This window comes from Dermacentor variabilis, unplaced genomic scaffold (assembly GCF_050947875.1).
Source record: "Dermacentor variabilis isolate Ectoservices unplaced genomic scaffold, ASM5094787v1 scaffold_13, whole genome shotgun sequence".
Taxonomy (NCBI): Eukaryota; Metazoa; Arthropoda; class Arachnida; order Ixodida; family Ixodidae; genus Dermacentor; species Dermacentor variabilis.
The window spans coordinates 24,813,345-24,826,213 of record NW_027460291.1 but is presented as its reverse complement, the minus strand read 5'-3'; the positions used below and the strand labels follow the sequence as shown (position 1 = coordinate 24,826,213).

At 46.4% G+C, this 12,869-nt stretch overlaps 1 protein-coding gene across 4 annotated transcripts in view; it reads left to right on the top strand.

The window, feature by feature from the left end:
* O-fut1 (O-fucosyltransferase 1) overlaps positions 1 to 12,869 on the top strand; it is a 211,244-nt gene that overhangs the window by 136,325 nt on the left and 62,050 nt on the right. For 3 of the 4 annotated variants that reach the window (XM_075677794.1, XM_075677795.1, XM_075677793.1), the window contains exon 7: positions 3,267 to 3,368. The exons of the other annotated variant lie outside the window; for it this stretch is intronic. In XM_075677794.1, coding sequence (XP_075533909.1) covers positions 3,267 to 3,368 — 102 coding nt within the window. The remainder of the gene's footprint in view (positions 1 to 3,266; positions 3,369 to 12,869) is intronic. 4 annotated transcript variants of the gene reach the window in all.

Below are 12,869 nucleotides of genomic sequence, written 5' to 3'. Positions count from 1 at the left end.
GACCAGCGTACCATGCTTCTAGAACAGAACTTCTCGTGCTGTGCTTGCGCGTCAAGCATGCACCGCTCATCGTTATTTTCCTCGTGTTTCACAGCTGGCACCAAGGCGCCGGCTGAGAGTGCCAGCCTTACTGTCCTCGTGTTGCAGCCTCGGTGGGTGCTACAGCAGCATTAAAGAACACATTCTAATTAAGCCAACTGCTTTGTTGTGATGGTCAAGCACAGACACCAGTGGCACTCTTTTCAGTGAAATGCAAGCTTTTCAGGGCAGGGAACACATATCATGCAGCATTACACGGACTGGCGCACTCACCTTCAAAGATGTGTGCCAGTTTGAGTTCACTGCACACTACATGTGGAACCCGCAGTCATTTGTTGCAAGATGTGCTAAATTTAAGTTATACACAACTACGAAAGGGAGGTGGTACCCGGTAAAACTTTATTAATGTGTACATGCTTAGAACATGCAAACACATAGTTGTGATGAATCACTGACCCAGTTTACATAGAGCCAATGTATTGGCTGACCACGGGGAGATGTGCCTCAGAAATCTATTTTCATTAATAAAGCTAACTGGATAAAATTTATGTATTGTACAGAGTTTCATCCTCCATTTCTGAATATTATTTTTAGTTTATCAAAATAATATTTAATTATTTTTCCTGTGCCTCCTGAAAGTTGGAAAAGTATGATCTGTTGTGCAAATTTCATGCTTCATATCATGAGTAAGAGAGCGTTTTAAGATAGCCTACATTGCTCTACATAGAGCACAGATTACAAGAAAGCTAAAAAATAAATTTCTTTCTCTTTATTATTAAAAAAGAATTTTAATTTCGAGAACATTGTCGAGTGGTTTCCTAAAATGGACATAACCAAAATTGCTGAAAGTTGTAACTGTAAAGAGGTTTATTGACTGGGAATTTAGAGCAGCTAATGTAGCGGTAGAACAGAAGCAATAGTTCCAGCACAAGTGGCGAATGCGTGCCTAGCGCTGGTGATGATGATTTGCCAGCATTTGTCATCTTCACTACAATTACCCCCTGGAACCAAAAGGAGCCACCCTGGCGACCTAAGAGCTCACACCGATGAGCAAGTCATAGTATGACTTGAGGCACTGCACATGGAAAATATCTAATCCTTGACGGTGCAGTTTCTAAGACAGCATGTCAGCTTTTATGACGTAGTTCACAGGAGGTGTGCGCTTGATGATGCGGTAAGGGCCTTCGTACTTGGTAGTTTCAAAGACAGACTAGTTGCATTGGCAAGAACTGACAGCCACACAAGTGTGCCAGGAAGGAAAGTGGGCCTGTCGGTGTTGTCCGTGCAGCTGCTCTTCTGACACTGCTGTTGAAGCTAAGGCCCGTGCGAGTTCACGGCACTGCTCAGCATGTCTTGCAGCAGCAGAAACGGGAACACATGCAGATGAATCCAGCCGGTACAGGTGAATTGTGTTGATAGTGTTCGACAGGTGGCAGCCGTACAATAAGGAAAAGAGAGAAAAGCCAGTGGTACTCTGGGTGGCGGTGTTGTATGTGTAGGTGACGAAGGGCACAATGAGGTCCCAATTTGTGTGGTCAGAGTTGACATACATTGCAAGCCTGTTGCCAAGCATACAGTTGAAGTGTTCAGTAAACCCTTTAGTTTTAGGGTGGTACGCAGTAGTTGTCCGATGAACAACTTGGCTCTGATCAAGGGTGGCCTCAATGGCTTCAGACAAAAAAAACGTGACCACAATCGCTGAGCAGTTTCTTGGATGGGCCGTGACAGAGGATAAAACCGTGAAGAAGAACGAGGCAACGTCATGTGCTGTATCTGCTGGGAGGGCGGCAATTTCAGCGTATCGCGTGAGATGGTCAACTGCGACGATGGTCCAGCGGTTGACAGCAGTTGTCAGGGGAAGCGGTCCATACAAATCAATGCCGACACACCCAAATGGCTGGGCTGGGCGAGGTAGATGCTGTAGACCACCTGGCAACTGGGGAGCTGAGGATTTGCAGCATTCGCAACTGGGGCAAGAGTGGGCAAATTTTTGAACATACCTGTACATCCCTCAGCAGTAGTAACACTGTCGAAGACGTTTGGAAGTTTTGAAAACGGCTGAGTGTGCACACTGTGAATCATCATGGAAGGATGTGCAGATTTTGGAATGCAGGCTTCGATGTATCACCAGGAACTACAGATGGCCGTTTGAGGAATAATTACATTGGTGAAGCAGGTCACTGTGAATAGTGAAATGGTGAGCTTGACAGTGCAGCGTGCGAGTTGTCGGTTGTGTTGAGGAATCAGGGAGAAAGTCTATAAGCGAGGCAATCCAGTGCTCCTTCCGCTGCTCAGAAGTGGTGGTTCCAATCTCAGTTGATGAAATGGTAGACTGAGACGCTGAGGAACAGGAAATGTTGTCGGGCTAGGGAGAGCATGACAAGGAATTGGCGCCAGAATGCTGGCGTCTGTTTCAGTACATGACACAGATGTCAAAGTCTTGCAGCTGAAGCGCCCAGTGAGCATGGCGGCCTGAGCGATCTTTCATTTAAGAGAGCCAACAGAGTGCATGATGGTTTGTGATGACATCGAATGGGCGCCCATACATAACCAAATTTTGCATGCATATGCAAAATGGTGTGTAGAATGCAAGTACCTAGGTCTTATATTTATTCCAACCATCAGCCAGAAACTACAGGTTGTCATGTTTTTGGTTCACTGACATGTTTTTGATGTGATATGTCGATACATTCTTTACATTACATGACAGTTTTTAGTAGAAAAGTTGATTAATGTACCTAGATTACAAGAAAAGTAGAATGTTACCTATCAAGAAAAGGGGGTCAGGCAAGGAGACAATCTCTGCATGCTTACAAGGAGTGTCCAAGCTATTAGTCTGGTAAGGCTTAGTAGTGAGGATCAGCGGCAAATATCTCAACACCCTTCAGTTTGCTAATGAGATGGTCCTGTTCAGCTATACTGGGGTTGAATTGCAATAATTATTGAAGACCTCAACTGAGAAAGTTGAAGAGTATGGTTGAAGGTTAATATGCAGAAGACACATAATATTCAGTAGCCTGGCAAGGGAACAAGAATTCATGATCGCCAGTTAGCCTCTAGAATCTGTGCAGAAGTGCATTTAGCATCTAGGTCAGAGTATGTTTGTCTAGTTGCCAGAAGAGATTTGCTATAGGAGTGCATACACATTTGTCCGCATGACGTGACATGCTCTTTAAATGGAGCACTGTGAGAATGTGTGGACAATGTGCTCATTTTTCCTGGGGCAGGTGGTGCGCGTTGTTCGAGCTTTGCGGGCACGCTCTGTCTTTGTGGCCACAGACAGTGACGCTATGCTTGACCGGTTAAACCGCGCCCTCGAGCCTCTGCAGGTGAGTGTGTGTCAAGGATCCTTTAACTAGGCTTGTGGAGCCAAGGTTCGAAGCACAATGAGAACTGTTTTGAATGGTTGCAGCATTCTCTGATTTCTATATTTTGCTCCCTAGCTTTCGTGGGTAACATTTACATTGGCATTTGTTAGCAGCTGAACTCTTTTGGATCCTCTAATTGGATTCATAGGGGGCATTTGTGTCATTAGGCCTCATTTATAATTTCCTGTGAACTTAGGCAAAGTTTTGGCAGATGGCACCAGTTCTTAGACATTGTGCATTGATCTCGTGCTGCAAAATTTCAGGAGGTGCATGTAACATTAACCAAATATGCCCTTTAGAAATCTTCACGAAAGATGCAACATTTTCCTTTGAATATCAAGTCCAAAGAATATGCCCTGTGCAAGAATTGTGTGCTTCCATAGAGTGAAATCTCGTTACTACGAACACCACAATAACAAACTTTTCAGAAAAATCCTGCTGACTTCTTATAGTTTCAACGTGAAATATTTCAGTACTATGAACTTCAGAATAACTAACTTTTCAGAATAACGACCATTATTCAGTTTCCCTGTGATGTTAACAGTGCTTCAGTACCACAAACAAATATTTAAAAAATCTGAGGGTTCTTAGATTTCCGCGTATCCTTCATGGCAGCCGAAACGGTAGGCTAGCAGACAACAAAGCATAGAGAGGGGACGTTGTGGCGCATGGGTTCGGAAAACCTGAGACGGTGCCCAAGAAAAAAAAAAGAATGCGGGCGGGTGGAGGGCGACGGCGCGTCATGTTTTGCAAGTGCATGCTCCACACAGAAAAGTGTCGCCTAGCAACGAAAGTGCATCTCTTCTTTCTTTTACCCTTTGTTCTGCACGCGTCTCTTTATTTAGCACTTACTTTGCAGCCCTACTAACTATGCATGCTGTGAAATGTAACTTCCGTACTCGCAGGGATGCCACGCAGTCGCACTTTGTACTTTCCTGACGGTGTCGTTTACGTGTGCTTGTGCTTTGGAGTAGTTCAGGTGTCTGCCTCAAGTGAGACAGTTGCAGTGTCTACGGCAAGAAATGTGAAAACAGACAAACAAGAAGCATTGCAATTTGGAAACTTCAGATTTCTCAGCGTCAGTGTCTCCTTTGCACGCGTCACTCTTGGAGCTTCGGTGCTTCGGTGGTGCATGGCGGCAGAATCTATGGAAAAATGCCAACAGCGCGGGCCGAGAGCCAACAGCAGCGTTTTCATGGATAGCTCAAATGGTGACAACTCATGAGCTGATGGGTTGATGGGCAGAATGGTTAATTTTAGGGCTTTCACTATAGTGACCTTTCAGAATAACGAACTATTTTTGGCAGTCCCACATGATTCGTTATATCGAAATTTGACTGTATTAGGTGCTGCAGATAGAACACAGAGACAATAGGTGCTGTGCTGTCTATTATGGTGTAGCATGCTTACATACTTATAACTAGGGATGTGCGAATAATATTGAACAGGGAACATTCAAATAATTTGATTCGTGAATCAGCTATCTAATATGTGATTTTTTTAATATTCAATTTTTCTAATATCAGTACTTTCGCCGAATGACCCGGCCATGGTCGGTGTCATGACATGCACAGCGTTCCCACGGTGCACAATCTCTATCGATACAAGGTTCGACCAAGTCGACTGGGCCGATTGAAACAGTTAATGCTATGCGAACAGACGGAACAACGAAAGCAGTGCATGTAGAAAGCACAGAAGCATGTGTGCAGATTGGGGGAATTAGCCACTGGAAGGCACGCTGATCGTATTGAATACGTGAGCTCCGTGTTCAGGCACGCAGTTTCATGCAGTTTGGAACTTTCTACCCGCATGTGAGCACAGAGGAACTTAAAACACGTGCTCTCAGTAGTTGCCAGTTGGTTGACTGTGGACCCGTATGCCGCTTCAACGGCCATCAATCTATCCTGTTTGTGTGATCTTGCAACTGATCGCTGTTGAGCCACTCGTAAAAACATACGAGTGACAGCCTTTCCACGACAGGTTTGCGGCCTGTTATTACATCTGCCGGCAGTGAATTTTCATCATGGGCACATCATTGGCTACGCTGTCAGGCTCAATAGGCCTAATCAGAGCTGCATCATTGATTGTCAGTGACTAAAGTTACGGTTACTGAATCAATGCAGATCTATTCACAGTGGTGGCACTACCCTCAGAAGGCCAACAAATCGCCTCGCCAATGAAAGCGAGTGCATGGAATGATTGTTGCATGTTCACGACTGCCATCTTTGCAAAATACAGTACGGTGGCCCCTAGCTCATTCCAAACGCCGTTCGTAGGCGCACAATAGTCTCTTTGCTTAGCTTTGAGTGACCCGTCGCAAGGCTACCTTTGGATTTATTTGCCGAGCTCAAGAAAGAAAAGGGGGGAGGGGGGTAATATCGCACAAACTTGCCCTGGGCCTCCTGATTTGATATAACTCTTTATCATAGGCGCTGATGATCATGTGGAGCGGTGCTGAGGGACGTGATGTGCATTCCCAGCTTTTGTCTGTCGTGCAGATCATCCTTAAAAGGGCCCTGAACCACTTTTTATCAAATTCGAGAAATGCGTTTGAAATTAAATTAGACTATTTAAGAAATACTTTGCCGCAAAAAGTTCTTCAATGCATTCAGCAGAATCGGAGTTGTTTGAAATAAAACATGATGTTCGCGGTGCTCCTGCTCCTTCTTCAGTGATTTGCTCTGTGAAGGCTATGGCGGAGCGGGGTGTGCCCACAATGCTCCGCCTACTGAACGTCACCGTGGTACGCAGTTCAAATTCGATTTTGGATGTTCACGTAGACGCCAATATTTCCGATTTTGATGCCTACGACACGCCAAACGTGGTTGTCCTCAGTGAGCCTCAGTGCCATGCTCCATGCGCTTAGCCTGTGGACTCTCCGCAGCACCTCACGGCAGTCGCGTTGTCTACGCTACATAGGAGACCACAGCTACATGCAACTGTAGCGTTTGCTTTGTGCAAACAGGGCTAGAGTGCGCGTTTGCATTCTTATGCTCCTGTCTGGCTGTCCTATGTGGTACAGACTGGCTTTGTCCTGCACCTGCTTGACCAACGGATAGTAGCCACATCCAAATTGCACATTTTGAAACGCTCGTTACGAAGCGAAGCCTGCCATGACGTCTAACCAGAAGTGACCAGGATTGAGTGCGCGCTGACAAGCGTGCGTGTCATCATCATCATCATAATCATCATCATCAGCCTGGTTACGCCCACTGCAGGGCAAAGGCCTCTCCCATACTTCTCCAACAACCCCGGTCATGTACTAATTGTGGCCATGCCATGCCTGCAAACTTCTTAATCTCATCCGCCCACCTAACTTTCTGCCGCCCCCTGCTACGCTTCCCTTCGCTTGGGATCCAGTCTGTAACCCTTAATGACCATCGGTTATCTTCCCTCCTCATTACATGTCCTGCCCATGCCCATTTCTTTTTCTTGATTTCAACTAAGATGTCATTAACTCGCGTTTGTTCCCTCACCCAATCTGCTCTTTTCTTATCCCTTAACGTTACACCTATCATTCTTCTTTCCATAGCTCGTTGTGCCGTGTGCGTGTGGTCTGTCCATAAGTTTCGCATCGTTTGACGTTACTTGAGTGCTCAAAACTAATCAAAATCAGAGAGATTTGACAGCTACGACACCGATAAGCAGGGTGGCCAAAGAATTCTTACTCAGGCAGTCACGGCCGAGCGTGAGCAGATGATAGTTGGATTCTTCAGTAAGTACGTAATTATTATCAATTCAAAAGCAGGTTTTTGCTTACTTCAGCCCGTTTATTAAACTGCGTCAATAAATACACACAGTAACAGTAGGAAGAAGCGCTGTAAACATCCTTCTTGATTGATTTAAGGTATTGGCCAATAGCAGCCACATATAGGAATCTGCTATACTACGAAATAATAGTCCTGTATGTGACATTTGTGTTGCATTTATATACTTCAATGATAATTTTGTGTACTTTGCACTTACGTGTGTTGCTGTTTTTTAGTCCTAGCCCTGTGCAATACTTTTCCTTTCCCTTTTTTGACCTGTATATTTAACATTTTTTTATAATATCCTTGTTCGTCCCTCTTAGCAATGCCTTCTCGGGTATGAAAGAAGGTGACTTCGCACTCTGCTTGAGAGATCCACGCACCGCACATGACTGCCAATTTGGCTGAGATGTTCACAGCAGCGTATGCTATACGTGGACTGTTCTTTCACCAAGCCCGAGGGGTGGTTCAGGGCCCCTTTAACGAGTAGGCGATAACTTTCAGAAACTACCTGCCATAAAGATGGGAAACCCCTCCTTTCCTGGAAGGAAACTGGAAAGCAATACTTAATTGCCATTAAGCATGTACAGTATGGCCCACTATTAAACTGAAAGTCCCATTGGTATTTAGGAAAACTTCACTATTTATTCAGCTTCAGAGGAAAAAGAAAGGACTTACTTCTATTTGACAGACATCTTATCACACAAAAATTTTTCCACAACTTCGTGTACAAACGAAGTTGTTATCAGTGCTGGCATACTAATTTGGTGTTCCTGCAATTTTTTGATGTCAACAGATGTCAACAGATGTCAATAAAATTCCTTGGCTACATTCTTCTGCACATTTCTGTCATGTGCTGAAAAAAATTAGGTTTGATAGTTGTGAAAATTTCTTACGAATAAATTTTGTTATTTCCTTCAAACCATCTCACTTACCCGCTCCTCAGCTACTGGCCATATTGTGTTAAGACGTGAAGGGCAGCATTGCAGAGCATACTTGGAACAAATGGCAAACGAGAGTGTAGAGGAACTGGCGATCATGCTAGTGTTTGGCTCAAGAAGTTGCAGTTGCAAGAAGTTGTGTTCTATGTGGACAGGCAACTGGTATTGCATTATTCGTTGCACGAACTTCACTCTCGCCACCCACACTTACAGTTTGAGCTGATGTCGATTGCGCTTAGCCGGGGTTAGGCCTATTACAGTCGCAGAGTTTGTGGGGATGGCCCTGATCGACTGACCTGACCTCAAGCTAATTAAGCCGTTTGGATGAAAAAAGCTGTTTGTGTAGTTAAGTTTTGACGATACAAATTTCAAATAAACTAGTCTTCATTTTGTACAGTGCACACAGAAAGCGATGTGCACACTGTAAGCATTGGTATGTTGCCGTTCTCAAAGCATGCCAGTCACACTCACCGGCATTTCCCTAAATTAAATGATTATCGCACATTGATGTATTTTTATATATTGTTATGTTAACTCATTATTTAACTTATGTCATGCACTGTTTGCCTCTTATCCCAAATGGGCAGCAAGCGGAGGTCCCTTCGATACAGCAGCGTAGACAACTGCCTCGTTCAGCTGCCAACGAAGTCAGTACTGGCATCGGTGTTTCCGCAAGAAAGCTATGTAGTCTCTAAATGAATGATCATGCACATAAAATCTTTATCGTCTGTCTACTTTATGGAACACATGAATTGTGTGCACAAAAGGAATATGAAGAATGATACGTAGGCAGCGTAACTTATTATACAACGGTCTCCTGCTTGCTTTTTTTGAAGGTGTCCAGTCGTTCACACTACGGTAGTACGACTCAGAGTGATGCAACAGAGCTTACCTATGCAAAATCTGCATGTTTTGCTATGTTCTAACATTATGTGATGTCACTTATGTATGGCTTGCATGTGTTTCAAGCGAATAATGAGCGGTCGCTGTACCATGCCGATGTAAATGCACCGGTCAGTGCTTTGGACGCTCAGCGGCGTTCTTCCGGGAATTTATGCACTCTGCCAATCGGCAAACAGATGCGGAAAGCAGTGCTCCACAACATCTTATAGAGAGCATGCGAAACGTTTCCCGGAAAAGTGGTAAAACACTTCAGATAGAATGTATCGTATCAATGGTTAGGGCTACCCTTGGTCTTCATGTTGCGGCGCGATGTGTTGGGCTGAGTGCTGGCTCTCGTGGTGGTGGGTGGTATGCGAACGGCGATTCGTGGCTATTGAATTCATCGTAATCATAGCTGCTGCTGCTTGACAGCTACAAAGAGCTGGTGCAGCTGACATTGTCACCTTAAGACAGCCAATGGTCCGGCGCGGTGACTAATCAACTGAGCGTCTGCTCTTGACTGCTTTTGTTCTCCACACTTGTGGGATGGCATGCCTTGTGCGCTTTCCCCGCTGTTGTGCCTTTCGTGACGTCACACAAAGATAGTAGCTCGGCTGCTCGGTCAGGTTTAGGTTTCGTTTTTGCGCATTTCTGCTTGTTTAAAATTATTTTCGAATTTCCGGAACAATTTTACCACCAGACGTGTGACTGGAAGGGAGGGGTCGGGCGGGTGATTTGATTTGATATTCCATTAGAAATAAACTATTCAGCATTCGCGGACCCCTACTTATAAGTCGCCAGAGTTGCCAATTTTCGTATTGCAAACAGTATCGTGCTACGGCTGAAATATTTTTCAAAAACAAATGGACCAAGCAGCCACGCGTATCTGTCAATCGAAATGTGCCACTGGGATGTTTGACTCTGTTTAAGTTTATGAGCATTCGAAGGTTAAAAGCCGAGTACTGTTGGTCATCGCATGAATCTGGAAAAAAAAAAAAATGCCGACCAAAATTTGAGACACAGTAATGGTCTTGCTAACTTTTTCAGACTGATACGCATGAGCAATGTAAAAAAGATGGCAGCCACAAATGAAGATTATCACCATTCTGGTTGTTACTTGTGCCCTAATTTCGTTTAAGGGTTCCTCCACTTTGCCAGTGCCAAATGGTTAGGATGACATCCAAAGGCCCTGTCTTCTCATGAGTGACAGCTCGTAGTTTTTTACAATTAGCAGTGCATGTAAATCCCCAACAGGTGCACAAAAGCTTGTATTATCACAACCCAAAGCCAATGGGCAAAAAACGTCGCTTGATTAGCAACGTAGTATGTCAACAAACGGATAGAAATCATAGAACCGAAGCTGACCTACATGTTTTTATCTGCCTTTTTCGTGTGTCAGTGCTGATGGTACATACCACTTGTGCAATCCACGGCTCCACTAAATTAGTTGCACTGTTCAGTGCTTGTTGAATGACACACACCATTTCCAAAAACAAACAACGAAATAGCTCTCTTGGCACAACTTCAACAAAAAATAGCAGTGATCTGTGCAATGTGTGACCAACCGGTTGGTCGCAGTCACCAAGGTGGGGCGGTCGAGTAAATTGTGCACAGACTCCTCACTCTGGTGGCACTCAGCATTTCGCACATTGACCTCTAGGACTCAGTGGTCAAGCTTGTTGCATGCGGCTCAGCATTTCGCACTCGGCCTCTCCGACTCGCTGGGTGAGCACATTGTGCGCAGACTCCTCAGACCGGTGGCTCAGCATTTCGCACATCGGCCTCTAGGACTCGGCAATCGAGCACGTTAATGCGGCCTCGCACATCGGCCTCTCGGACTCGGTGGTGAAGCACGTTGCATGCGGACTGCTGAGACTTGCGGCTCAGAATTTCGCACATCAACCTCTCGGATCCGCAGGATCGAGCACATTGTGTGCAGACTTCTCACACCTGTGGCGCAGCATTTCGCACATCGGACTTGGCGATAGAGCACATTGTGCGCGGACTCCTCACACCTGTTACTTGCTATTTTACACATCGGCTACGGCGATCGAGCACAGGTATTGTGTGCGCACTCCTCAGACCCATGGCTCAGCAATTTGCACACCGGCCTTCGGACTTGGTGGTCGAGCACATAGTGCGCAGACTCATACCTGTGGCTCAGCGTTTCGCACATCAGCCTCTAGGACTCTTCAATTGAGCACATTGTGCGTGCACTCGTCAGATCCGTGACTCAGCATTTCACACATCGGCCTCTAGGACTCGGTAATTGAGCACATTACATGTGGATTCCTCAGACCTAATGTAAGCATTTCGCACATCGGCCTCTAATACTTGGTGGTAGAGCACATTGTGCGCAGGCTCCTCAGACCTGTGCGTCAGCATTTCGCACATTGGACTTGGCAATTGAGCACATTGTGTGCGCACTCCCCAGACCCCCTGCTCAGCATATTGAACATAAGCCTCGGCAATCTACACATTGTGCACAGACTCCTCACACCCGTTGCTTAGCATTTTGCACATCTGACTCGGTGGTTGAGCACATTTTGCGCGAACTCCTCACACCCGCGGCTCAGAATTTCGGACATCGGCCACTGCAATCAAGCACATTGTGCGCAGGCTCGATCCTCACACCCGCGTCTCAGCATTTCGCACATCAGACATGGCAATCGAGCACATTGTGCACAGACTCCTCAGCCCGCGGCTTAGCGTTTCGCACAACGGCCTCTAGGACTCAGTGGTAGAGCACATTGTGTGCGCACTCCTCAGACCCGCGGTTTTGCATTTCGAACGTCGGTGTTCGGACTCGGTGGTCGAGCACATTGTGCACAGGCTCCTCGTACCTGTGGCTCAGCATTTCACACATTGGACTTGGCAATCGAGCACATTGTGCGCGCACTCCTCAGACTCGCGGCTCTGCATTTCGAACGTCGGTGTTCGGACTCGGTGGTCGAGCACATTGTGCATGGGCTCCTCATACCTGTGGCTCAGCATTTCACACATTAGACTTGGCAATCGAGCACATTGTGCGCGCACTCCTCAGACCCACGGCTCTGCATTTCGAACGTCGGTGTTCGGACTCTGTGGTCGAGCATATTCTGCACGGGCTCCTCATACCTGTGGCTCAGCATTTCACACATTAGACTTGGCAATCGAGCACATTGTGCGCGCACTCCTCAGACTCGCGGCTCTGCATTTCGAACGTCGGTGTTCGGACTCGGTGGTCGAGCATATTCTGCACGGGCTCCTCATACCTGTGGCTCAGCATTTCACACATTAGACTTGGCAATCGAGCACATTGTGCGCGCACTCCTCAGACCCACGGCTCTGCATTTCGAACGTCGGTGTTCGGACTCTGTGGTCGAGCATATTCTGCACGGGCTCCTCATACCTGTGGCTCAGCATTTCACACATTAGACTTGGCAATCGAGCACATTGTGTGCGCACTCCTCAGACCCGCGGTTTTGCATTTCGAACGTCGGTGTTCGGACTCGGTGGTCGAGCACATTGTGCACAGGCTCCTCGTACCTGTGGCTCAGCATTTCACACATTAGACTTGGCAATCGAGCACATTGTGCGCGCACTCCTCAGACTCGCGGCTCTGCATTTCGAACGTCGGTGTTCGGACTCGGTGGTCGAGCATATTCTGCACGGGCTCCTCATACCTGTGGCTCAGCATTTCACACATTAGACTTGGCAATCGAGCACATTGTGCGCGCACTCCTCAGACCCACGGCTCTGCATTTCGAACGTCGGTGTTCGGACTCTGTGGTCGAGCATATTCTGCACGGGCTCCTCATACCTGTGGCTCAGCATTTCACACATTAGACTTGGCAATCGAGCACATTGTGTGCGCACTCCTCAGACCCGCGGTTTTGCATTTCGAACGT